This window comes from Macrobrachium rosenbergii, chromosome 39 (genome assembly GCF_040412425.1).
Source record: "Macrobrachium rosenbergii isolate ZJJX-2024 chromosome 39, ASM4041242v1, whole genome shotgun sequence".
NCBI classification, from domain to species: Eukaryota; Metazoa; Arthropoda; class Malacostraca; order Decapoda; family Palaemonidae; genus Macrobrachium; species Macrobrachium rosenbergii.
In genome coordinates, this window is record NC_089779.1 from 10,725,242 (window position 1) to 10,750,000 (window position 24,759).

The 24,759-nt window shown below is 34.7% G+C and overlaps 1 protein-coding gene and 1 long non-coding RNA gene across 13 annotated transcripts in view; one reads left to right on the plus strand and one right to left on the minus strand.

The window, feature by feature from the left end:
* LOC136825738 (protein tweety-like) overlaps positions 1–24,759 on the plus strand; it is a 244,606-nt gene that overhangs the window by 194,112 nt on the left and 25,735 nt on the right. For 9 of the 12 annotated variants that reach the window (XM_067082551.1, XM_067082558.1, XM_067082556.1 and 6 more), the window contains one exon: positions 11,943–12,092. The exons of the other annotated variants lie outside the window; for them this stretch is intronic. In XM_067082551.1, the coding sequence (XP_066938652.1) occupies positions 11,943–12,092 (150 nt within the window). The remainder of the gene's footprint in view (positions 1–11,942; positions 12,093–24,759) is intronic. 12 annotated transcript variants of the gene reach the window in all.
* Positions 1–24,759, minus strand: part of LOC136825740 (uncharacterized) — a 281,369-nt gene that overhangs the window by 12,349 nt on the left and 244,261 nt on the right. The window lies entirely within an intron of this gene.

Here is a 24,759-nt window from a genome sequence, read left to right on the forward strand (position 1 = left end):
CATAAGCCTGTATGGTAACACTTTGAATAAATCTGTACATGTTAGTACTTTTTTGTCAGTGATAAGTAAATGCTTACTCTTTTCACACTGGTTGGACCAAAGCAACGATAACAATGTGTGTTGACTTGTAATTGTGAGTGAAAGTGAAAATGCCAAGATGTGAACCATTGTAAATTGAAGGTTCACAATATTTATAGTGCAGAGAAAACATTTCTATTGAAAGTTTATATTTAATTCTCACAATTAGAAACTAGAAAGATGACGAAATGAGATCCTAATTTGTCTGACAGTATGTTAAAGAGTATGTTTTATTCATATTTTAATGTATTTTATGAGGCAATAGCATTCATGCCAGCAACACTTATAAATATGACTGCCTAATGTTGACATTATCATGACTTGTTTTGACGCAGACAAAGACCATTTTGACTATTATACTGCTATTAAACTTTTCTAATAAAATTAAAGTGTTCTTAAATTGCTATTTTCAGAATTTTAAAATATTTTCTTTTAGTTTCAATAATCTAGTAATTACTTTTCAAATAGATGTTTTAGTACTGTACAGTACTTGTACTTCACTGCCTTGACTATTGTGTTTTGGGACAGATTTCAAGAGAAAGAAAATTGGAGCAGTGGCGCAAAGTTAAAAACACTCTTAGTGTACTCTACTGCACCACACAATACTACACAGCAGAATACACTTACTTAAAGCTTGACAAAAATAATGTATATTTATTTCAGGTGCATATAAATATAATAATTGTAGTTGATGTAGTTGACTGAAATATCTTTTCCAAGTAGTAGTGGTAAATCAATGGTAATCTTTCAGATATTAACGATTACTGTACTTCATTTAGCAGAACAGAAAACTCACCCTACTTATACAATAGAGGGGTTAACATTTTTTATATATTTTGATGTTTTGGTGGATAAAATGACATTTCAATACAAAAAAGGTACCTAAAACCAGAGTTTACCTTACAGGACATAACTCAGAAAAGACCATAAAATTCTACAAGAAAAAATCCCAATAGATAAATTTCTTGGTTCCCTTACACCACTGTATAAAATTTAAGATCCTGAGAAAAGAAAACACCTGCCATAGTGCTCACACTACCAATTTGGTGTTAGAACAATAAAAATATTGCATGTTAAAAATAAAATAGCTGCCTTTAGAATAATAGATATAAATGTAAATTTCACTTATCCAAACTCTGTCAAGCTTAGGGCTGTTCAATACCACAACTATAAAATATAGATTAAAGTTTAAGCCTTACATCCCAAAAGATATAGTACAGTACTCTTTGGTCACCCTACATATTGAAGCATGAAATGTTTATGGTTTTATTTACAACTTTCATATAGACATTTTTTATTTTGTGAATTTGGCCACAGGAAGTGCTATCTTGTCCCATTCATGGTGAATTTAATGTCTCTCAAGCTAGAATGATATGAGCATTTGATATTTTGATGTAATTACTGTTTAACATGTAGAATTCATCATGCTATGTAACTGTTCTTTGAGGGATCATTCTGTGTTCACTTTTGTACCTAACATTTGGTTTGCTCCCTAAACAAAACTTCCAATTTATTTGAATCTTTTTTATTCTGGTCATAATTAATCTGCCAAGAAATTACATAAATTTAATCCCATTATATACTAAGAAACTGCATTCATTCTGGTCATTCAAATCCATCATATTTAAATAGTGAAACAAATATTCACTGTAGAGCACTATACCATTGTTAACAATAAGGGAAAGGACTGATTATATGGTCCATTCACCTAAAATGCAGATCACAATAAGGGCTTAGGTTTCTGTGTAGAACAAAATATTGTATACTACCTAATTGGGGCAAGTCTTTAACCGACTTGATTATTCTTTTTGTCATTTTAAACTAGACAGTGGCACCTGAACTTCACAGACCTTAACTTAGAAGATTTCCTCATTTAACAGACTCACGGAGTCTGATGAAAATAAAAATATTACATACGTACTTGCTGTAGAAATCTGGTAGGTGTGCTAGGGTTATCAGACAGTGACCTAGTGCACCCAAGCAGATGACCTTTCGTCCTTAGCGGATAACCCGTTTAGTATGCTAGGCGTATTGAACAGTGAATGAACAGACACACATTGACTGACACTTTTCCTGGGTGGGCCTGTGAGGGTGGATGGTGAACAAACACAAGCACATTGCAGCCAGTACCTTCCTCTTAGTGCTTGTGAAAGTGGATGGTGAACAAATGCACGAGCATGCACACATAACCAATGCTTTCCTCTTGTGCCTGCGAGGATGGATGGCAAACAAATGAACACAGCCGACGCTTTACTGTTTGAGCCCGTGAGAGTTAATCCTTTGCTTCCAGTATTCGCCACTGTGTTATCAACATGATCTTTTGTGTTTTTGCTCTTGCAAGTACAAGCAGTCCCCAGTTATCGGCAGGGGTTCTGTTCTGAGGGTGTGATGATAACCGAAAATCAGCGAATTTTGGTGCTTATCGGCGCCGAAAAGCGCCGATTTACGGTCATCGGCGCCTCTGTTAGGTATGTATCAGCGCCCATACCCATTTATCAGCGCTGATAAGCAGAAATTGGCGATTTTCAGCCCCAAAAATTGCCAATTTTCGTCGCTAAACAAGCGCCATAAAACCGGATCGCCATTAACCAGGGACTGCCTGTATTCTAAATTTTCTGGTTAAAAGAATTACACTTATTAATGTGATTGCAGGGTGGAAAATCATTGCAATTAACATAAAAAACCATTCATTGCTTTTTAGCATATTTTGGGATTACAGGCAGTCCCCGCTTACTGGCGGCACCGGTTAACAGCATTTCAGTGTTACGGCGCTTGGGTAACGATGTCATTAACCAGATTTTCGGTACAGTACCAGTAAGCGGTTTATCGGCGCCGATAACAGGTTAATGCAGCCATTATGTGGTTTATTGGCGCTATTATAGTTGATTTTTGGTTAGCAGTGTTCAGCCAGGAACGGAACCCCCTGTATAAGGAGTGACAACTATTGAGTGCATCATTGTGCTGTATGTACTGTAATTTTTTCTTTAGTCTGTGCATGTGTTTGCATGATATAAGTACATGTGCATCAAATTAGGAAATGGTAACACTTAGTGTGAGCCTATCTCTCTCTCTTACATTATTTTTATTGACATTTACTTAATACAGTACTATAATGTACTAATACAGTAATGTAGTGTTAGATACTTTTCAGTGTATACTGTGCATAGTGCACAGTATACACACACACTCATATCGTGCTAGGACACACTGCTCATTTACAGTGTGTTTGCTTACCTTTTATTGTCTCTCTCTATTTTTCTTGCGAGAGTTCTCGTTAACTTATGTTTAACAAGAACATTTTTTTTATTTTTTTAATGCTGTATGAGTTTTATATATAGTATTTTACATATCTTTATACAACACTCAAACAGTATTTTTAGAAGCAATTCATTTTGCAGATATTTCTCTGAAATTGAATGGTAAGTATTTGAAACTGAATGATATTTATAAAATACTTGGTAGGATAGGTATTAAATACTTTATATGGAATTGCAGTACAGTACACTATAAGTTTTGCAAGTTGGCTGACCCTAGAATACCCTATCAAGTAGTCTATATGCCAGTCTTTGTTTCTTAGCAGATTTCAGTACATAATGGCAGTGGAAGACCCCACCCTAGCTGTCCATTAAGTTGAGGTGCCACTTTGTACAGTATACAGTTATCGGTTAAGAGCCGATAACTGAAAATCGTTGTTAACCGGAACATCACAATAATTATGGTAATAATGGCATTTACGATGCCTTCAGCGCAGACAAAACTACTTAATGGCGCCATTATCTGGTTATCAGCACCGATAAACTGCTTACCGACACCAGTAAACTGCTTACTGGCACCGAAAATCACTTACTGGTGCCAAAAAGCTGAGCATCATAGAACTGAAACACCGTTAACCGATGCCGCCAGTAAGTGGGGACTGCCTTAATAGCAAAATAATTAATGCCAGCAGGGATAGCAGCTGAAAAGTACTGACCCTCTGTTAGAAACTCCTGAGTGCTGGCAGCAAGAAACTACCTCTATGTACTTATGTCAACATTTCTTACCAGTATTTAATTATTGTTGCACTATAAAAGAAAATAAAAGTAGGCCTAGACAAAAAGTGTTTATGAAATAAAAAAAAGCAATATATATCATCCAATTTTAGTCCCATTTGCAAGTCATCCATGGTTACTATAATGCTACTACCCTGTACGAAGGTGCCATCAACAGTGTTTTACATTGGCCACTTTACAGGACTCTTTCCAGCTCAGAAATGATGAACCATCACTTAAATAAACTGGAAGGAGAGCAGCACAAAACATTTTTTCCCATTTTAAATTTATTTTTTATTCTTCCTCCATACTTACAGTACTTAAGGTTTCTTTACACATGTATTTGTGCTATATCACCTGTATTGACAGCAAAAAAAATAAAAAATTGCTGATATAAGCCGATGGGATGGATGAGTTACAATACCGTAACTGGAAACATAACTCTATGCTATATAATGAACCAAGCAAAAACTTCTTTCAGTTTTCTTCTGAAGATGGAAAGAGAAACCCACAAGATTCTTGTGTATAACTTGTTTACTGGTAAATATTTACATATTACTTTTGATCTCGAGTACTTTCAGGTCCTAACCGTGACCCTTTTTCAAGAGATGAGGTAGTCAGGCTGGTTCAAGGCCCAGCAATCTTCTGGAACTTCTTCTCCCTGTGCTGTCATTTATATGATGGCTGTCCTGGTTTCCATTCTCTTGAGAGTTGTTAATCTCCTCCTGTCGGTCTGATATCCTGATCTGATGGTCAGTGGTATTAACCCTTGTGGTATGTGAGTAGTCACCATCAGTCTGTTGGGCAGGAGACCTAACCTCCAGGTCAGAAGGGTCGATCTTAGCTTCTTTCAATATTAAAGATCGGCTTATGGGATCTTCTGCGGTAAATCCTTTATTTCCTTCTATCACTTTAATCTGTCTGATGAGTGCCCCTTCCACTACCCTCAGTCATAGGAGGGTAGTGGAAGGGGCACTCATCAGACAGATTAAAGTGATAGAAGGAAACAAAGGATTTACCTCAGAAGATCCCATAAGCCGATCTTTAATATTAAAAGAAGCTAAGATCGACCCTTCTGACCTGGAGGTTAGGTCTCCTGCCCAACAGACCGATGGTGACTACTCACATACCACAAGGATTAATACCACTGACCATCAGATCAGGATATCAGACCAACAGGAGGAGATTAACAACTGTCAAGAAAATGGAAACCAGGACAGCCATCATATAAATGACAGCACAGGGAGAAGAAGTTCCAGAAGATTGCTTGGCCTTGAACCAGCCTGACTACCTCATCTCTTGAAAAAGGGTCACAGTTAGGACCTGAAAGTACTCGAGATCAAAAGTAATATGTAAATATTTACCAGTAAACAAGTTATATACAAGAATCTTGTGGGTTTCTCTTTCCATGCTATATAATTATATGCTGTTTGAGTAAGTTTTACAATTGGCAATGATGGTACTCGACCCAACTACTGTATAGGCCAAGGTCCAGTGTATGTTAGTCTTATTTACTATATAATATATTGTGAAATTAGGTAGAGTAATTTCCAGCTATGGTGCAGGGCAGTCTAAGTTGACAGTAGGCTACATTCTAGCTGGATTCCAAAAGAAGCATTGTACTCTTAGAAAAAATTTTAAAATGTCGTAACAATTTTCATACCTTTTTCTTATTTTTCTCTTCTACCTCACAATTATAAATAAAAAGTTAAGAAACCCATAAGTATTGTAAGGTATCAACGCCTCCATCGTCCAATAATCAATATGTGATGTCAAAATTTTCATTATTCCACTATTTTTTCCCTTCTAATAATCGTATGTAAACTCTAAGAAAAAAATGACATAGTGGCATCAACTACTTATGAGCTATGGAAATGAGCACAGGTTAGTTATGCAGTACTACAGCTTGAGTATCCCTGGTTATTGTCCGCTCAACAGTAGTTTCCTTACAGGGGAATTTTATGAGATGTCCCTACTTTTGGTAAAAATTTTAAAAAAATACTGATCCCCACATTATTTGTTTCCCTTCTGCTACAAACTTCACATTTATAACATTACTGTAATTATAAAGTATCAAAACCTAATTCTAACAAGTGCTAATACAATGTGAAAATATATTCTAACCTTGGGTAAATAAGAGAAAATGAGGGATCAGTGCCACCTGCAGCATGAGCTACAGTAATGAGCCTGAGCTAGTTACCCAATAAGTCAACCCCAGGATATGTGGGTGACAGGGACCACAAACCCCACGAATAGCTAAAATCTGGGAATACTTGACATCCCTCTAAAAATGCTTATAACTGCCTATTTTGATAGTTCAAACACCAAAAACCCCCTCTAAAAACAATTATACCTGCCTATTTTAATAATTTTATCGTGAAAAATGTATTTAGTCACAAAAATATGAATAATGTGGATATATGTTCCACAGAAAAATCCACGAATAGGTGAAGATGCAAATAAGTGGGGGTCAACTGTACTAATAGCTGAGTATGCCTTGCTACTACCCAAGTTGACAGGAGGCTGTATTACAGAAGACTGTCATAAAGAGCACCCTACTCTTGGTAAAATCCCTTTCATTATTTCTTTCCTTACTTTTTTATAACATTAAATACAGTATGTAAATCTGCATTTGAGGTGAATGGACTGTTTTTTACCAGGGCCACTTTTCAATGGATATATAATCTTAAATATTTTATGGATGATTTATTTTGATCTTTTACTGCAAAGATAAAAATCATAGTGGTTACAATGAGTCCTTTCTTGTTTTATTTTCATTGCCAGTAATGTACAATACTGTTTAAATCAGCCTCAAACTATGTTGAACATCGTCTTACTCAGCTGCAAATATACAATACAGTTTTCAACCCCTTTTTGGAAGATTGATGGAAAGTTATGGTTAAATGCCATTTAGTTGGAAGTCTCTAGGATAATTTGACTGCGCACGCTCCTCTTATTTTGCCCCATAAAAGATAGATATGAGTTTAGCTAGAATAGATGATACACTTTCTGTCAAAATGACAATGATAAAGAGGGGTCATGAGTACATATCTGTGAACTATCAGTTTATTTTTTTCTTTACTCCTAAGCTACGTGTTCAGGCAGGGTTTTGCTAAGGTTAGCAATTTGTTTACCATTTTAGTGGTTTTCCCAAAAAGGTCACCAAAAGCACATGGTATAACTGTCATGAATAAATGGTCACTTGAAATGTAGAATAAACTCATAAATGTTTTTAAGGTAGTTTTTATTAAATTTAATGTATTTGTCAAGCATAAAAATACACAAATGTATAGTGTAAACTGTATGCATTTTTGTAAATTATTTTCTTTTCGATGACCATAAAGTAAGTGTTCAATTTTTTTATAGCACTCAGTCCTTTAATTTTAGGAGAGAAAGCAATTAGATCAAGATATACATCTCTAAACTAATAACCTACACAGCTGATATGAAAAACCTAACAAACAATGAGTTAATAATGTTTGGCAGGGACACAGATCCTAGTTACCCAGAGAATGTGAGAGGCCTTCAGCCCTTACCAGCTGTAATATAACCTTTTTTTTTTTAAGTCACTGTTGCAGTTTCCTTGATGCTTTTGTAGCAGTGACTGTGTTCATCATTCTTCCTCATGTTTTCTCAAAAGGCTGTTTTACACTGATGACTAAAATTGCATTTTCTCACTAGAGACCAATGTAAATGATTGCCTTTATTTTGATTATCCTTCATAATATATGCATACTTTCCCCTATTTAAAGACCTTCAAAGATATTTTCTACATAATGGCATATAATTCAGCAGTTAATACTGATCTATACTGCTTACTAGGGAGAATTCTGAGGCATTAAATGGCATAAAATATTTTTCATTGATAGAAAATAACCACACAATGTAAGGGCCATTTCTACAAAAATTGAAAAATTTATTCCTTAAGGACTAATTGAGGGATCAGGGAGCCTCTGAAACCCCATCTAGCATCAAGCCAGCAAAGTCGGGAAATTTCTGCCAGCACAAACCAACACATTCAATATCCTCATACATATTCACTGTATGATATCCCTATACACATCAAAACTGTCTAGATCCATAAGGTTATATCAAATATCAGATACTTATTGCATGAATCAGGTGTAAAAACTTCATGGACAATCTCATATTTTCTTCTTATTTGTCTAGCTTCCTATGGCTCCAAAGTACTGATACTGAAACCAGTTACCTTTGCTTTCAACTGATTGGTCCTCATGGGACACTGGAAAGAAATCTCTTGTCTTTATTGTATTTATCTTTCCCTTATTATATTATTAGGCAAAGCAGAAAGAATGCAAGAGTCCTGCTTCAATAATCAACCCACCTTGATAGTTCCACCACTGAGATATCAATAAGAATATGTATTAACATTAACATCTCTTATGTCTACCCATTTTTGTGTGGGTAATGATACAAGATACTTTCTACAATGAGCTTTGAATATGGATTTCCAGTGCTAGAACTGGGATCCTTCCTTGATAATCAGACAACTGAAATGGAGTCAGAGAGGTAATCCAGCAAGATAAAGGGAAGCTAAGAAAATTAAGTAAAAAGTCAAAGGATTTACATGTGGCATTGTATTATGCAGTGGCACCTCAACTTAATGGACATCTGGTGATGTCTACCCTCCCAATAAGTAACAAAGATTGGCATATATTTTACATGATACCCTGGAGCCAACTCCCTTAATAATATAAGGCAATTCCATACACAGTACTGTACTTAATAACCTATTCTAAATGGTATTTTGTGGTTATCATTCAATTTAAAATATTAATTTATTTATCATTCAATTTCAGAGTCATATCTGCAACACATCCAATACAACCTAGTAAAAATGTGGCCAACTGCAGCAGTTCTACCTACTTATGCTTAAAAAGATATGCATAATACACAAACTCATACAAAAAATTCACATAAGAACCTGTTCTTATACATTTCATTAATAAAATTTGTAGCAGTGTGATTGCCTATTCTGAAAGACAGTAGTACACAGATGCATGCAACTGGTCTTTATTTACCAAACATCTTAGAATTTCTGATCACATATATACTACGAGGTAAACAAAGAGTGAGTCTTTCACTTTAAACAGAATGTACTGCAAGTACCTTAACATTTTGTAAATATATTGTACTCTGTAGTTAGAACCTTTAACATGAAAAAAAAAATACCTGTATGCACATATTTTACTTGCAAGAGCAAAAACACGTCTTGTTGAAATAGAATGCATGCCCTTAATGAGGCAGAGAACAACCTTCAAATGAATAACTGCAGCAAGCAAACAGTAGGGCATGAAAGGTTACTTACCCTGTTAACAAAGGCACCAAATTTACGTGTTCAAATAGGAAACTTTTGGTTGCATGCTTTCATTTCACCATCTGATAACTCTAGTGCACTTAGCAAATTATTGTATTCCACAATGTGCAAAAGGTGGCCTGCTTTGACAAATTTGTTTCACTATCTGATAACTCTCAGTGTACTTGGCGGATTATTCAGTTAAGTGCGATTTATTCTTATTTTTACCATACTTGGACAAGTCTGTACAGTAACAAAATCTGTTAAGTTGAGGTACCACATTTTTAGCATTGAATTTAATGACATTATAAGCCCCGCAATTCTGCAGGGAATGCTACGAAAAAAGTTTCAGTGTTTATATGTAAGCATTAATTGTTACTTAAATATATAGCTACAGTATAACAGAAAAAAGCTTGGACAAAAATTGCAGCTAGGAAGCAGACAAAATATTTTTTTAATAATAATTCAACTGTCACTTACAAAAGCAACTGAGGTATACAGTAGAAGAAAACCTTTTATGACAACCTACCAGTAAAGTCAGAAATCAGACAAGCAGAGAGGTCATTTACAATCAAAATATCGTACATGAATGCAATAATAAAACATGGCAGGAAGAAACAGAAGCACCTTAGGTATTGCAAAAAGCATCGTTTTGAGAGGGTAAGCTACCAATATACTAGTCATCAAATGCAACACCCCAATAGGCAATCTGGAAAACATCAGTGTTCTGTAACAAAAACTGTAATCATCTTCAAATCCTAAAAATTCATTAGCATCATCATTATCACAGACTAAAAACTCATCATCATTAAATGTGTCACTGTCTTCAAATAATGCATGTTATTATGATTTCATAAATGCCAGTATCACTGTCTTCCAACAATGCATGCTGCTATGATGACACTAGCTGTGATAAGACCTTAATTGTGATAAACACCCATACACAAAATAGCAATGGCTTATAAGCATGACTGGGAATCTGCAGAGTGCAACAATAGATGGTGATGCTAGTGAGGCCCAAAGCAACAATGATAACTGTCGGTATTACTTACTATTATTTTAGAAACTAAAGAATATGTAAAACTGTCATACAGTATTAAGGTATATGTGCCAGGTATGACATAATTAGACAGAAAATTACAAATGAGCTTGGAAACCATTACTTTAACATTTTCAAGTTAGGTACTAAACTAAGAAATTCATGTCGTTACAAACAGCTCTAATTTTTATGACAATTCTTTCTTAATTAAAGTACCCACAATAATAATAAAAGTAGTTATAATAATAATGATAATGTTATATGATATCTGAGTAAATACTGGTAATACTACTACAGTATTTTGGAGTTTGCCTGGATACAAGTACAGTAATGGTATTGTACAGCGTCTGGGTAAATGTGACTTAGGTGATATTTGTTAGCTATTTTTTGAGAAAAAGGGGTTTTATAAGCCATCAAATATGGTAGTTAAAGAGGTTGGACAGCCTTAAGAGGACCCGAGACCTGAGCAGATTACACTAAAATGGGCAAAGCATCAGGCATCAGATTTCTGTTGCTGGCTCCTAAGCTCTCTTCCCAACAACAAAGGAGTGCCAGTATTTGTGAGGAAGAGGACTGAATTATGTTTTCATAACTCTACTATGAGCACATGACTCTCAGGTACCATTTTTTTTTTATTTCAGTAAAATGATAAGACTTAAATGAATTTCATGTGGCTGAGTACATTCTCAATAAGATGTGCTTTGTCAAAATAATCATACATTTTGCTGATGCTTAGGAAAAACCCAAGACTGTTCTCCTTACAGACTATTAAGATCCATTCACTGTAACAACTTTGGTCTGTAACACTGTATTTAATGGTATTGAACTAGAGTACTCTCCTACTCCATTGCCTTCAGAATTGTCTCGTTACCAATTTTAGAGGCAAAATAGACAGAAAAAAATAATTCATTGTTTGTTTGATCTTTGGTTATAACTGCTGAGATGATTCGTCTAATAAAAATAAAAATGGAAATCTGGCTCCAATAGCTTTCTCCTGTATAATTCAAATCAAACATATTTTTATTGAGCATCTGTCCAGTTTTCATGTCATAATGTTCAGTGCACTATCACTGTAAAGGTATGTTGAGTCACTTCGGAAACAATATGATGGAGCCACAAGTCTTCTACAAATTGTGTAATTAGCTTCTAAGCAGTATAATAATTAGATTTTAGTTGTGATGTATAAATGCTTACAGTTTACAAGTGGTAAATTTTTAGTTGATATTGTTAACCATTAACTAATCATGTAAAATATAAATCTAGATGTAATCAATATAATGTGTGCATTCATTAACTGTCCGCTTTGAGGATGTGCAAGATAAAAGCATAAAAGCAGAATGCCAGTAACGAGAACTGGCAGTAAACAAAATGAAAAGCCAGACTGGCCTTGGAGCTTTTCAACAGACAGCAAGTACAGTACAGTACATTCATTTGGAGGAAAAGCTTTTTTTTAGTGTAATGTGTCATCATCCATTTACAGAGCTGAACCAGGGACCTCAGAAGAGCGAGATCCATTCTTACCAGGCAGAGGATCAAGGGGAGGTACTCTGACATCCCTTGGAGGCCCTGGTTACACCAGGCCTCGTCATTCTCACACACCGCCACAAACCCCTCCATTCCCTGGCACTTTGTGAGTACTCCTTGTAGGAGGTATATGTATTTTTGTGAAGTTTACTTATTTTCACTTTTCTGTTTTTCATTTTTTCTGTTTTTTATTTTGAATATAATTTACATTATTATGTTGAAATGGAACTGACACTTGGTAATTAAGTTTCAAATATCCTTGCCTTTTAAGTTTTCCTTTTCATTTATTATTTTATGTTGGACTATTTTGTTCATATATACTTATGCTTTGGGCTCGTAGGTTTCTTCAAAACAAAACCAAGACTAGTTTCACTTGGGTGAAAATTGGATGAAAATTATCATAAAAAATTTAAAGTTCAGGCAACAGGATGAGAGAGGATCCTGTTAGGCTAAATTTACACTACATTTAGAGTCTGTTACTGAACACACAGTGGGATGGTCCTCAGTTACTTAGTTTGCTGGTGTGTATGTCATTGGTTGTGTGTGTTGTTTGGCATTTGCTACTCTGTTTTATTCTGTATTGTATTTCTAGCAACTTCTAAATTTTGGAGGTGAATTATTCTGTTTTAGTCTTGACCACACACATTTACACAAATTCTAGACACCTTTTTCTGGGTGGTTCTCTCAAAACATAAGTACATTTGCATAAAATTAGACCATATTTATATTTTCTTGGTCCACCCAACATATAGGTGAAAGTGTTAGTATTGTGAATATTTTTTGAAGTAAGAGAATTATTACTACAGTAGTTTGCTGATACAGTACTATTATTATTACTATCCAAAATCTTGATATAAAATTACTGGAGTACTGTCATAACAATATAGACATATGTTATTCCTAGATATTAATTTACACTAAAATATAACTTTTATTTGTCAATCTTGGTATTTTCTGCTTACTTCTGAACAAGAATGTGAACACGTTTCCAGATTTGGCCATGACTCAAATACTTTGATATTTGAAATTGGGCTCAATGTCTGTACAGTAATTAGGTTTAGGTTATTTTGTACCTGGAAATCACTTTCACGAATGTTTATAAACAAGGGTATAGATGACATCCCTGGTATACAAAAATGTATTTCTGTAAACCACTAAATATACTTCTTAACTGTCATGTTAAATGATAAATTACTGACAAGTTTTAACATTCAGTGACTGCAACTGGTAACCTGAAACTTGAAAATAAAAATCATGCATAATTGTTCTGGACTATTAAAATAAATCTGACACAAATTCAGTTGGCTGACATGACTTGGTTTTAATTTCTAGAGACAGACAGAACTAGAGACTACTAATTGACTGAGTAAAAGAAATTTTGTGACTATACATTACGGACTTGATGGCCATAAAGATTGTTTTCATGCAACTTAGGTATTCAGTATTTGTGAATGACATTGCCTCTTCTAATGTTTATGGTGTCATGAAATTGTGGTAAGTTTTTTATTTTAAAAATGGGTAAAGTAATAACAGGAAGAAAACTCTGGGAACAACAACGAGTGCACTAATTTTCTTTTTAAAATGGAAGAAATATTTTTTGCAGACTACAATGAATTGAAATACTGTTGAATTCACTAATCTATTATTGTAAGGGTAGCAATGATGAAGAACAAGAAGAGAAAGAAGGTTTTTAAACAAACTGAAATTTCACTCACCCTCCGACGTGGACTTAGTGATATTCTCAAGCACGCGTTCCTTTGTGCTGCATTGAAAGCTGAAATTCATTTTGAGACAATAAAGATAACACTGTAGTGAAAATGAAAGAAAGAAGGGTAAATATACTTCACCTGAACTTAGCAAAAGTGTAAAAACAAACCCTACAAGGAAGGAAAAGAAGGGCATTCAGATCAACTTGTAACACTATATTCTGATGTACTCATTGTACTGTATCAAGGGCTCTTATGGACTCTGAAATCTTCTTCCATTACCTAGTATTGAAGTGTGTTATAAAGATTCATTAAAAAAGGAATTAACAGCTTTCAGAAGTGAGTGTTGCATCATAATTCATGGATAAAGAACTGGTTCCAGCATTCAAAAGACTGACTTGTAGGATGTCACATGCTTTCCCTCAGCCCAGGATTGAGAAGAAAAACTGAAGCAAAAAGGATGCTGTGCAGAAAGTGTAGGGTTTAACCCAGACAGAAGGAAAATCAACCTCGTGAAAGAGTAAAACCGTGTGGGAACTTGAAAGAATTCCAAAACCTGGAAGTAGCATGGGTGAAACAGTCACTTAAGTTTTGTATGGCTGCTTAAGAGAAAAAATACAGTCACAGATATTTTAAATAAACCACAACTAAGGAAGAAAGCTATCTTGTTGTTTACATTACTGATATATGTAACATTTGGTAGTTTTTCACAACTGCTGACTCAGTTATTTAGGGAAAACCACTAAACCTGACTTACAATGAAGATGAAATGAAACAATTTTGACACTCAATAAGTCAGCTTCCAGGAAAAAGGATATAAAAACATATCCCTTATGAAAATTAAAATCTTTCAGTATACAGTAGTAAGCCAAAGACTATCAAGTGATGGGATCATTTATTTCTCTAAGAAGGACACCCTAGTTACCTCATGGGCACCCTTGAATCTTTCCATTCGAGTTTCCTCTGTATAATGTATTCATCCTCCCTTGAAATTTCTTTTGGTGAACATCTATGCAAATGGAAAGTAACTATTAGTTCAGCAACTCTTCTTGATCTTCGAGTCTGTGTTGTCTCATTTTCCTGGGTTATTTAAGGGTCCCTTTAAAGATAGTCTTTGTGTCAATAGACAAATGGGGACTATGTTACCATTATGGTCCCACAACTGTGGTTCTGTACATTATTCATCCAGCAACTTGTGGATTTACCCATAATGTTCTGTTAAATCTATGGCTGTGGAACAAGAAAAGAGATTAAAAAAGGAGACAAGTAAAAAATAAACAGGGTTACAAACCTTTAAATCTCATGATATCCATCAATAAGAGAAGGTTCATTAGCAGAGATTCCTGGTTTAGTCTAAAAGAACAAGGAAGGATACAGAAATAATTGATGATCAAGAGGCAAAAGGAAATCCAGGAATACCATCCTCAGATTTCACTTACAAGATATGAACTGGATAATTATAAGTATGAGAAATTACAAAAAAATTCTAAGAATAATTCTCAAAGCACCAAGTTGAGAGCAAAGAATGATTGATAGATAAACAGTCTTGATCATTAGTAGTAGACAGCTGGGAAGGAATCTAGGCAATTGGTAGAGAAAAACAGCTTACTCAAAATGAACAACAGCTTTTTGTGGATGGGGTCTTTAGGAAAGGTGAAGCTTAAAGCACTCCAGCATTACCCTGTCAACAGGCTTTCCAATTATTTTTTCTGATGGCACTCCTCCTGCAGATGCTTACTGGATGGATAGAGAGGGAGGGTGGAATTCTTAATGAAGTAAATGCCTCACTCACTGAACATGAGTTGCAACATAAAATGCTCAACCCAGAATCTTTGTTGCCTGCTTAGATCAAAAGTGCAGAGGATTTACTAGTCAAATAATACAAGTACAGTATTATAAGCATATTCAGTGAGCAAAAGTGGCAGTTAATATCACAGGACTGATTGCATCGGGATAAATAGAGGATAGATTATTATAATGTTTTGTGGCTAACCGACAGAAACATTAACCCTTTGACTTACTAGCTCTGACATTTTTCAAGGCAGACTACTCATTTTGGAGAGTGGATTAAATTTCCAGCTGGATGCATCCTCGGGAAATATGAAAAAGTGAATGTCAAAGTAGTGTTACATTCCCAGTAAGAAGTGACACACTTGAGTGATACATGCAAAATAATGTTTATACAGTACTTATTTATGTTCAACCATGTCTAGCTCTGACTTGTTTCAAGATGGACTGCTCAATTTGGATTCGTTTTGTAGCTGAAATTGCTTTATACAATAGCATAATAAGAAAGCTAAAAATATGTATGTACTGTACTCTGCATGAATAATGTGTAGAAGTTAAGGAACAAAAAATTTTGCACTATTAAAAAAATCTTGCAAAAAAAAGTATTAAAAAACCTTGCAAAAAAAAGTATTTTTTATAGAAATTTCATTTTTGTTCCATAATACACCTAGATAAATTATCTATTTATTGGTGTACTAAGAGTTGTAATTAAGATATGGGAAATGCAAAAAAATTAATGACACTGTAGCATTACATTTTCAGTAATAGTGTCACTCAGTCAAGCACTCTCTCTCTCTCTCTCTCTCTAACAAATATATATATATATATATATATATATATATATATATATATATATATATATATATATATATATATATATATATATATATATATACTGTATATATATATATATATGTGTGTATGTATATATATATATGTATATATATATATATATGTGTGTATGTATATATATATATATATATATATATATATATATATATATATATATATATATATATATATATATATATATATATATATATATATATATATATATATATATATATATATATATATATATATATATATATATATATATATATATATATATAATTTTTAACATTATATGTATACAGTATATACTGTATATATATGTTAAATATGTATAAAAAATATCAAGAACACTCACCAAATGATAATCATCTTGGCCATTTGTTTATGCTCTTCTTTCTAGCCATGTTTGCAAAATAATTGAAGCATATGTGCAACAAGCAGGTAAATCCAGCCAAGAAATGTCTAACTGCAACAGCTGAAGGAAATTGCAAAGGGACGACAACAATGGCCAGCCATTCCCCATTCCTCTTGAAGATGGCATTGACCAGTACTTGCAGAGGGTGTGGTATTCTTGAAGTAGTTCCCTCCCCCCATGCAAAGTGCCATTTGGCACTCACTACAGTGGTACAAAGTGTCTCACCTTTTGCTACCCTTGTAGCACACAAGGCAGGGTTTCTGTCTCCCTAGTAGCATCAGCTGTTCCAAGACATGTTGCAATGACGCTGTCTTCAGACATCCAGAAGGATCCAAAAACCTTGGCCCTATCTTGGGTGATGGTGTTTTCAGTAGAGGTTGGTATCAGCATCATGATCATCCTCCAGCATAACAGGATCATCCAGGTGAACAGCCTCAGGTTGATGAGGCAAGTGTCCAGCCAACACATCACAAAAGTAATCCCTTTGCAGCACAAGTTCAGCATGTTCTGAGGCACCTTGGAACATGCAAGTACTTCAGTGCTCCTCTCATTAGCTACAAAGTGCCAGTAGCATGGGTGCCGTGCTCCAAGAGTTCCTCAGAAAGGGTGATGGAATTATGAAAATTATCCATAAATACTTGGTACCCTTTATTCATATTTGGTGCCTAAAGCCCAATCATTATCACGGAGAGTGTGAGACATAACGTGGGAAATGTGAAAGTCCAGGATGTACTGTAATGCTTTTCATTTTCACATAAGAAATAAAACTTCATACTATTCTTATCAGGTTTCTAGGGGTTGTAAACATTCATGCTGGGGGGCTGTATACAGTCTCCAGCATTTCTTCTGAACTTACTCCATGATGGTCTAGATCAGAGCGAGCTTATCCTTTTTGCCCTTTGGCACAACCTCTCTGTTGAATATGTAGAGATGTCTCCTTATCTGTCAGTACCAACTTATGTCTTGATCTGTTGGGCAATGGAAGGGATAAAGGGGTCTGGGGCTTAGCAGTCCTGCCCCTCAGGCTAACATCAAATTCCTATGAATATACACAGCTCTAGGTAGGGAAAAATATCGGTAAAGGTGCACCCATGCCATGAATATTTTGTCCCCAACCTTATCTGCATCCTGCAGAAGTGTCTATATATATTCATTTCTGTCACTAAATACTTTAGGAACCTGAGAGCCAGAAAGAGTTGTAAGATGCCAAGGAGGGTGGTAGGAATAGGCACAGACATCCCTGGGGTGGCACTAATGGATGAGCAACAAGGGGGTTGGGTCACATGACCCTTCAGGCTCCTCATCCACTGCAAGATAGCACCAATCAGTGCTCCTTTTCCCTTCCCTCGCCTCATACACACACACACACACACACACACCATCGTTCTTATGCAGTGACACAGATAAACTCTACATTTTGGGTAAACACACTGATTGCACACTCGGATCATCATCGTCATCATTATCGTTCCATGTGCATCACCTTCCCTGTGATTATACCTACTCACTTTCAGGAATTCATGATTAACTTAAGAAGGCAAACTATGAACTAGAGTGTAACTTTCACTTCAAAATACTAAAATGGGACTTCTCAAATACAGTACACTTCACGTCTAATTCATTTTCCAGGTTGCTACTACCTGGCAAAGTATGTTATGGAAATTTAAGGCTTTTGATAAATCTTGGTAAAGCATGCCACAAGGGCAGGAGCCAATTATGGACCAGCCTGCTTTCTATGATCTCACACATTCCTATTTCCAGAGATCTTCTCATGGCACGTAGACTCTGTGTTTCTGCAATGGATCTTTCTTTGATCACTGGTGTTCTTCTTTTACAAACTTAATAGGACAACTTCTGGAATATGATCTTTATAGTAAAAGTTGCTATATAACATATTCATTTATTTAAACACAAATAATTACTGTGCCTGAAGAATGAGACAACTGCAGGAAGAGATTTAGAGTTGTAGAGAGCCATTTAACAGGCTCATGTGGCTCTGGATCATCAACCTGTGTAATAGGATGTAGCCCTCTTTATCTGAAGTCCATGTGTAACTTGTGATACTTTATCCCTTTTGTGCTGATGAAGGAGAACAGCTTTCAGTGAATCAAAGGACTATCTATATGCCTCCAATACAGTGCTATTAAATTTTTTGCAAAAAAGGGCACCATCAGTAAAGCAGACTAGTACAGAAAAAGGGACTGAGAATAGAAGACTAAACTACAACAGAGTAAAAGGAATAAAAACAAGCACTGTAAGCTACAAAAAAGCATAACTTAAACAAATATCACAATTTCACATTCCTTATTTCACTTACACCCTTTTCTCCTCTCTTTGCCAAAGTTCTTGTAGAGATGCCAGTAAAACCATGCCAACCTCATCTCTTTAACATGCAATTGTCTGACACCAAGACAGTCTTTGAAACTGAGCAACCACCCATCTGAAAAGTGCTTAGTTCATCATTCTTAATTCATTCATATAACATCTTTGTGTTCTGTGATGAGCAGTCCTTAGGTAGGCTTCTCTTCTACTGATCACCTTTTTATTGCTTTCTGTTGGGTTGCAGTTTTACCCTTTGAGCCATGAATTCATAGAGGTTTTTAACTTTTTTCATCAGGGAACATGAAGATATAATTTTGTACTTTTCTGTAAACTGCTTTCTCTTGCAACAAACATCCATTCAGCAGATGACAATTTTTCTGTAATCCTCCCAATGTGTTTATCACTTAGTAAATAGTGCTCTATGTAATTATTTTTCATGAATTGTGAACTTGACTGTAAAAATAAAGAACAAAAAATTATGCAAATAATATCTGTTACATAGCACTAATGAGAATGTATCAAATATTAATATAGTACAGTACTTTAGTTTATGTACATTATATTTTTGCTACATTAATTATGTTAATTCCTGACAGGCATTTAAGATTAAAAAGCACAACTGATAACCACTCAAACAGTACTGATTAAAATATGGTACAATTTCTTATTTGTGATAAATCCTCTCAAATTCTATAAAACAGGCTGAGAATGGGAAAGACTCTTAGATTTGTTGTTTCTTTCATTACGTTTAATATACAGTATTTCTCAAATCTCAGCACGTTAATATTGTTTTCTCTGTGGATTACACAAAATAATATATGTGACATTTTACATGTCTTTCTACATACTGTAGTACATTACTATACAATATTTATATAGTATACATGGGGTAATTAAAAAAAGCCATTTTCTTGTCTGTATTTTTATTTTCTTAAATATTTCATGATAACACAATGAGGACCATTTTATGAAAGTTTTTATTGTTATGTTCTTAGTATCATTATCATTATTGAAATTATCAGTACGAGTCATTTTTTTGTATATAATAACTCATTACACATCATTACCATATAATTCTACTGCAAACATTATATAAAATTAGTTAATGCAAGAATTTTTGTAAATGAGTAAATAACTCCTATTACTTCTCATTTTCCAAATTCATATAAAAATTCATTTAAGCCAAGATAAAAATATGGTGTGCTATATTATCGTGTAGTTTTATAATAGAAATTCTCAATAGCTTTGATACTTGGTGCAACAATTCATTTTTCAATAAACAAAATAATTTTCAAAGGCTGAGTTTAGAATAAAGATTGAATTTCAAATGTCAATTTTTGCAGATGTTATTGTACAATTTCAGCAGTCAGCCATTAACTGAATATATTTTCCGTGGAAAACTGTAACAACTGTATTTACTCACTTGAATACAAAACAAAATTAGTAAGTAAATGTTTAACTTTTTACCAACACATTTTCTTCATTTTTCTATGATCCTGTGCAAACCATGATGGATTCTGCGTAAGTTTCTCTTCAGTACTCTGGTGCCTATTGCACATCAAGAATTTGTTTATTCAGTCAATAGCATCAGCATCAAAGTTACTCTTTGGAATATAGCAAGGGATTTTATCATGCATAGTTTCAATATATTATATATATATATACTCATATATATATATATATATATATATATATATATATATATATATATATATATATATATATATATATATATATATATATATATATATATATATATATATATATATATATATATATATATATATATATATATATATATATATATATATATATATATATATATATATATATATATATATATATATACAGTATATATTATGTGTATGTACAGTGTATGTAAGTGTGTATGTGTGTGTGCTTTTCTGGACATAGTCTATTTGATTTTCATCAAATGCTAATGCACATGGGGCATCTACAACTTTCTGGCAACATTTCTGATATATGTAATACTTTCTCCACTCTTCAAGGCTAGAGTTCTCAAGGGACAAACAAAAACTGCTATTATGTTTGTCACTTTATTCATTCCATACCCGACTGCTTTTCAGCCATTAATTTACAGCTGCCTTCTGGGCTACACCAAATTTACACAGAAGCCACACTATTATGTAGCTGAGTACAGCCAAAAACTGGTTGAAAACAAGAATCCACAATGAAAATTTAACACGTCACAGTTCACAAAAATGAAGATTAATAACATTAACAGACTAGGAAGTTTATTCATTAACTCTCCAGCTCCAGAGACAGCCCCAAAAGTCTGCAACCACTCTGCATCCAGTACATTTTATACTGAGAGGCTTTGACAACCTATTTTTAAATCTGCAAACCATGCTGCTCCCCAACTTCTTGTATCTTCCAAGGGGAACAGTGCTCCCCATCACAGGAGTGGTCATCAGGGTCTAATGCCATTCATGCAGAGGTTTTCTGCCTCTTGATTTAAACTTGCAAGCTATGCTTGTCCCAGCTTTCTTGAATCCCATGGGGGTGACAATGTTTTTCATCACAAGGGTGGATGTCAGGTTGGGGTAGCTGAATTTTTCTTTCAAAAGTACATTCTTGCAGCTTTGGTCTCCAAGACTCTTGAGATGAAGCAGCTTCACATCTATCTAGGTTGTCCATGCCTTTCCATATTTTAATTAGGCTTTTTTACATTCAGTCTTTCCTTTATTTTTTCGTATTCTAATGCATGCATGGCATCAACAACTGTCTGGCAGTATCTTTAATACTGGTATTACTTCCTCCAATCTTCAAGCCTGAAGTCCTCAAGTGACACAAAAACTGGAGCTAGGTTGCTTAATTCATCCATTCCAAAGCAGACTGCTGTTTCAACTTTTAACTTGTAGCTTCTTCAGAGCTACGGTAATTTGTAATGTAACCATATTTCAATATACAGATGAATGTAGCTAAAAACATAAAGAAATACATTCCAAAATAAAATTTAGAACAAATTTTGTGGTTCAAAAGGAAAGATTAATAATTTTCGCTAACCAGGATGTTTCACAATTACTCTTCCAGCTCTGAAGAGAGCCTCAAAAGTCTGCAAGCATTCTGTTTCCACTGTATTTCATACTGAGAGGATTTCACACCTCTGCAGAATTTCAATCAGCAAACTACTGCTGGTCCCATAATCCCTCTATCTCCCAAAGGCAAAAATGCTCCCTATCACATATGTGGCCATCAGTTCATATTGGGAAATTTTCAAGCCTACTCCAAATTCAAACTTCCTAACTATGCCAGTCTCAGCTTTCTTGGATCATGTGAGGGGTGGTGACAATGTTTCTCATCACAAGGCTGGATGACAAATTGAAGCGACTGGATACTTCCAAAAGTATTCTTTTGCAGCTTTAGTGATAATGTTGCTGAATAGAATAGAATACATATAGAGTTTAGGCCAAAGGCCAAGTGCTGTGACCTAAGAGGTCATTCAGCACTGGAAGGGAAATTGACAGCTTTGAAAGGTGTAACTGGAGGAAAATCTTGCAGTTGCACTATGAAACAATTGTTAGGAGAGGATGGAATATGAATATGAACAGAGGTACAGTAAAAGGAATGAAAGAAGTTGCAGCTAGAGGCCGAAGGGATGCTGCAAAAACCCTTAAGTAATGCCTACAGTGCACCACATGAGGTGCACTGACAACACTTACCCCCTATGGGGACAAGGTCTCTGAGATGAAGCAGTTTCTCCATATCCATCCAGGTTATCCATACCTTATATTTTAATTTCTGGGCTCATTCTTAATTTCTTTTCATGAAATACTAATGCACGCATGGCATCCACACCAAATGCTAATGCACTCATGGGATCTACAACTACATGACAACATTTTGAAAATGTGTAGTACTTCCTACAACCCTCAATTGAAAAACAAAAACTGCTATTATGCTGCTCAATTTATTCAATCCATAGCTGACACCCGTTTCAGTGGTAATTTACACTGTAACCACATTCCATTACATAACTAGGTGAGTATAACCAAAAACTGACTGAAAAACAATACCCCACAATGAAATTTTAACACATTTTTCAAAGTTAAAAAAATGTTTACATATAATTTTCATATAAGTGGATGTTTCTCCAATAATCCTCTGACTCTAAAGAGGGTCCCAAAAGTCTACTACAGCCACTCTGTATCAAGCACAATTTATACTGAGAGACTTTCATGCCTCCTCTGAATATAAATCTGTAAAACCTACCAGTCCTGGACTCCCTGGATCCTCCAAGGGTGACATTGCTCCCCATCACAAAAGCAGCCATCAGGGCCCAATACAGTCCGTATTGAGAGTTTTTCATGCCTCGTCTTTATGAAAACTTGCATACTTTGCTGGTATCAGCTTTCTTGAATCCTCTGGGGGTAACAATGTTAATCATCTCAAGAGTGGATAGCAGGTTGGGACAGCTTTAGGCATTCAGTAGCACTCTGTTGCAGCTGTGGTCGCAATGTTTCTGAGATGAAGAAGCTTCACTACATCCTTGCAGGTTGCCCATGCCTTTCCAAATGTTAATTATGCTATTCTAGATGAAGTCTTTCTTCTATTTTCATCAAATGATTAGTGCACATGTGGCATCTACAACTTTCTGACAACATTTCCAATGCTTCTAGTACTTCCTCCAATCCTCAGTGCTGATTTCTCTTACCCATATTAAAAAATTAACCAGAGACCTGGCTGGAGATTGATACAATTTGTTGAAAAGGCCTTTGACAGGTAGACTGGCCAAGCACCTACATATCAGGCTCATGGTAGTAGTTAGCCTTATGTGGAGTTGTAGGAAATTAGTAAAATATTGCCCTAAAGTAGCTGATGTGTCATGAGCGTTGGCATTCTATGAAAATTATATAACAGAATGATGTACATACATTTTATATAATATATATATATATATATATATATATATATATATATTATATATAACATTCACAATACCTCAGGAATAACTTACATCCTGGGGAATTGTAAGAGAGAAGTACTTTGTCACCTGTGGGATTTGAGCTGTTGCCAAGTTTAGAAAAAAATTATGTACAGTACAGTACACTACAGTGAATCTGACAACTGAGCCAAGAAGAGAGACTCAATGATCAAATTCATTGTACATCACTGATTCCAAACCAGACAGCAGTTCGATCCCACTGCGGATGAAACACTTAACAATTACAATACCCTGAGGAGTAAGTTTTTCTAAGGCATGGTGAGTAGGATATTAAATTGTTTGTAGTTTATTATCTGTGACTGTAAAAAATGACATGGTATATGTGACAAATTATATATATATATATATATATATATATATATATATATATATATATATATATATATACTGTATATGTATGTGTGTGTGTACACGGTGGACCCCTGTCTATTCGCAGTTTGCGGATTTGCAGCTTCACCTATTCACAGATTTTTCTGTGGAATGTATATGCACATTATTCCACAAAATTCGCCTATTTGCAGCATTTTTTCATATAGAAATATTCACTAATTACTGTATTTTCATATAATTTTCTTGACTAAATGCACTTTTTGTGATAAAACTGTTAAAATGCTCAGGTATAAGCATTTTAGAGGCTATTTTTGGTGTTTGAACTATTAAAACAGGCAGTTATAAGTGTTTTAGAGGGGTGTCAAGTATTCGTGGACTTTAGCCCTTCATGGGGTGTTGTGGTATGCATCCC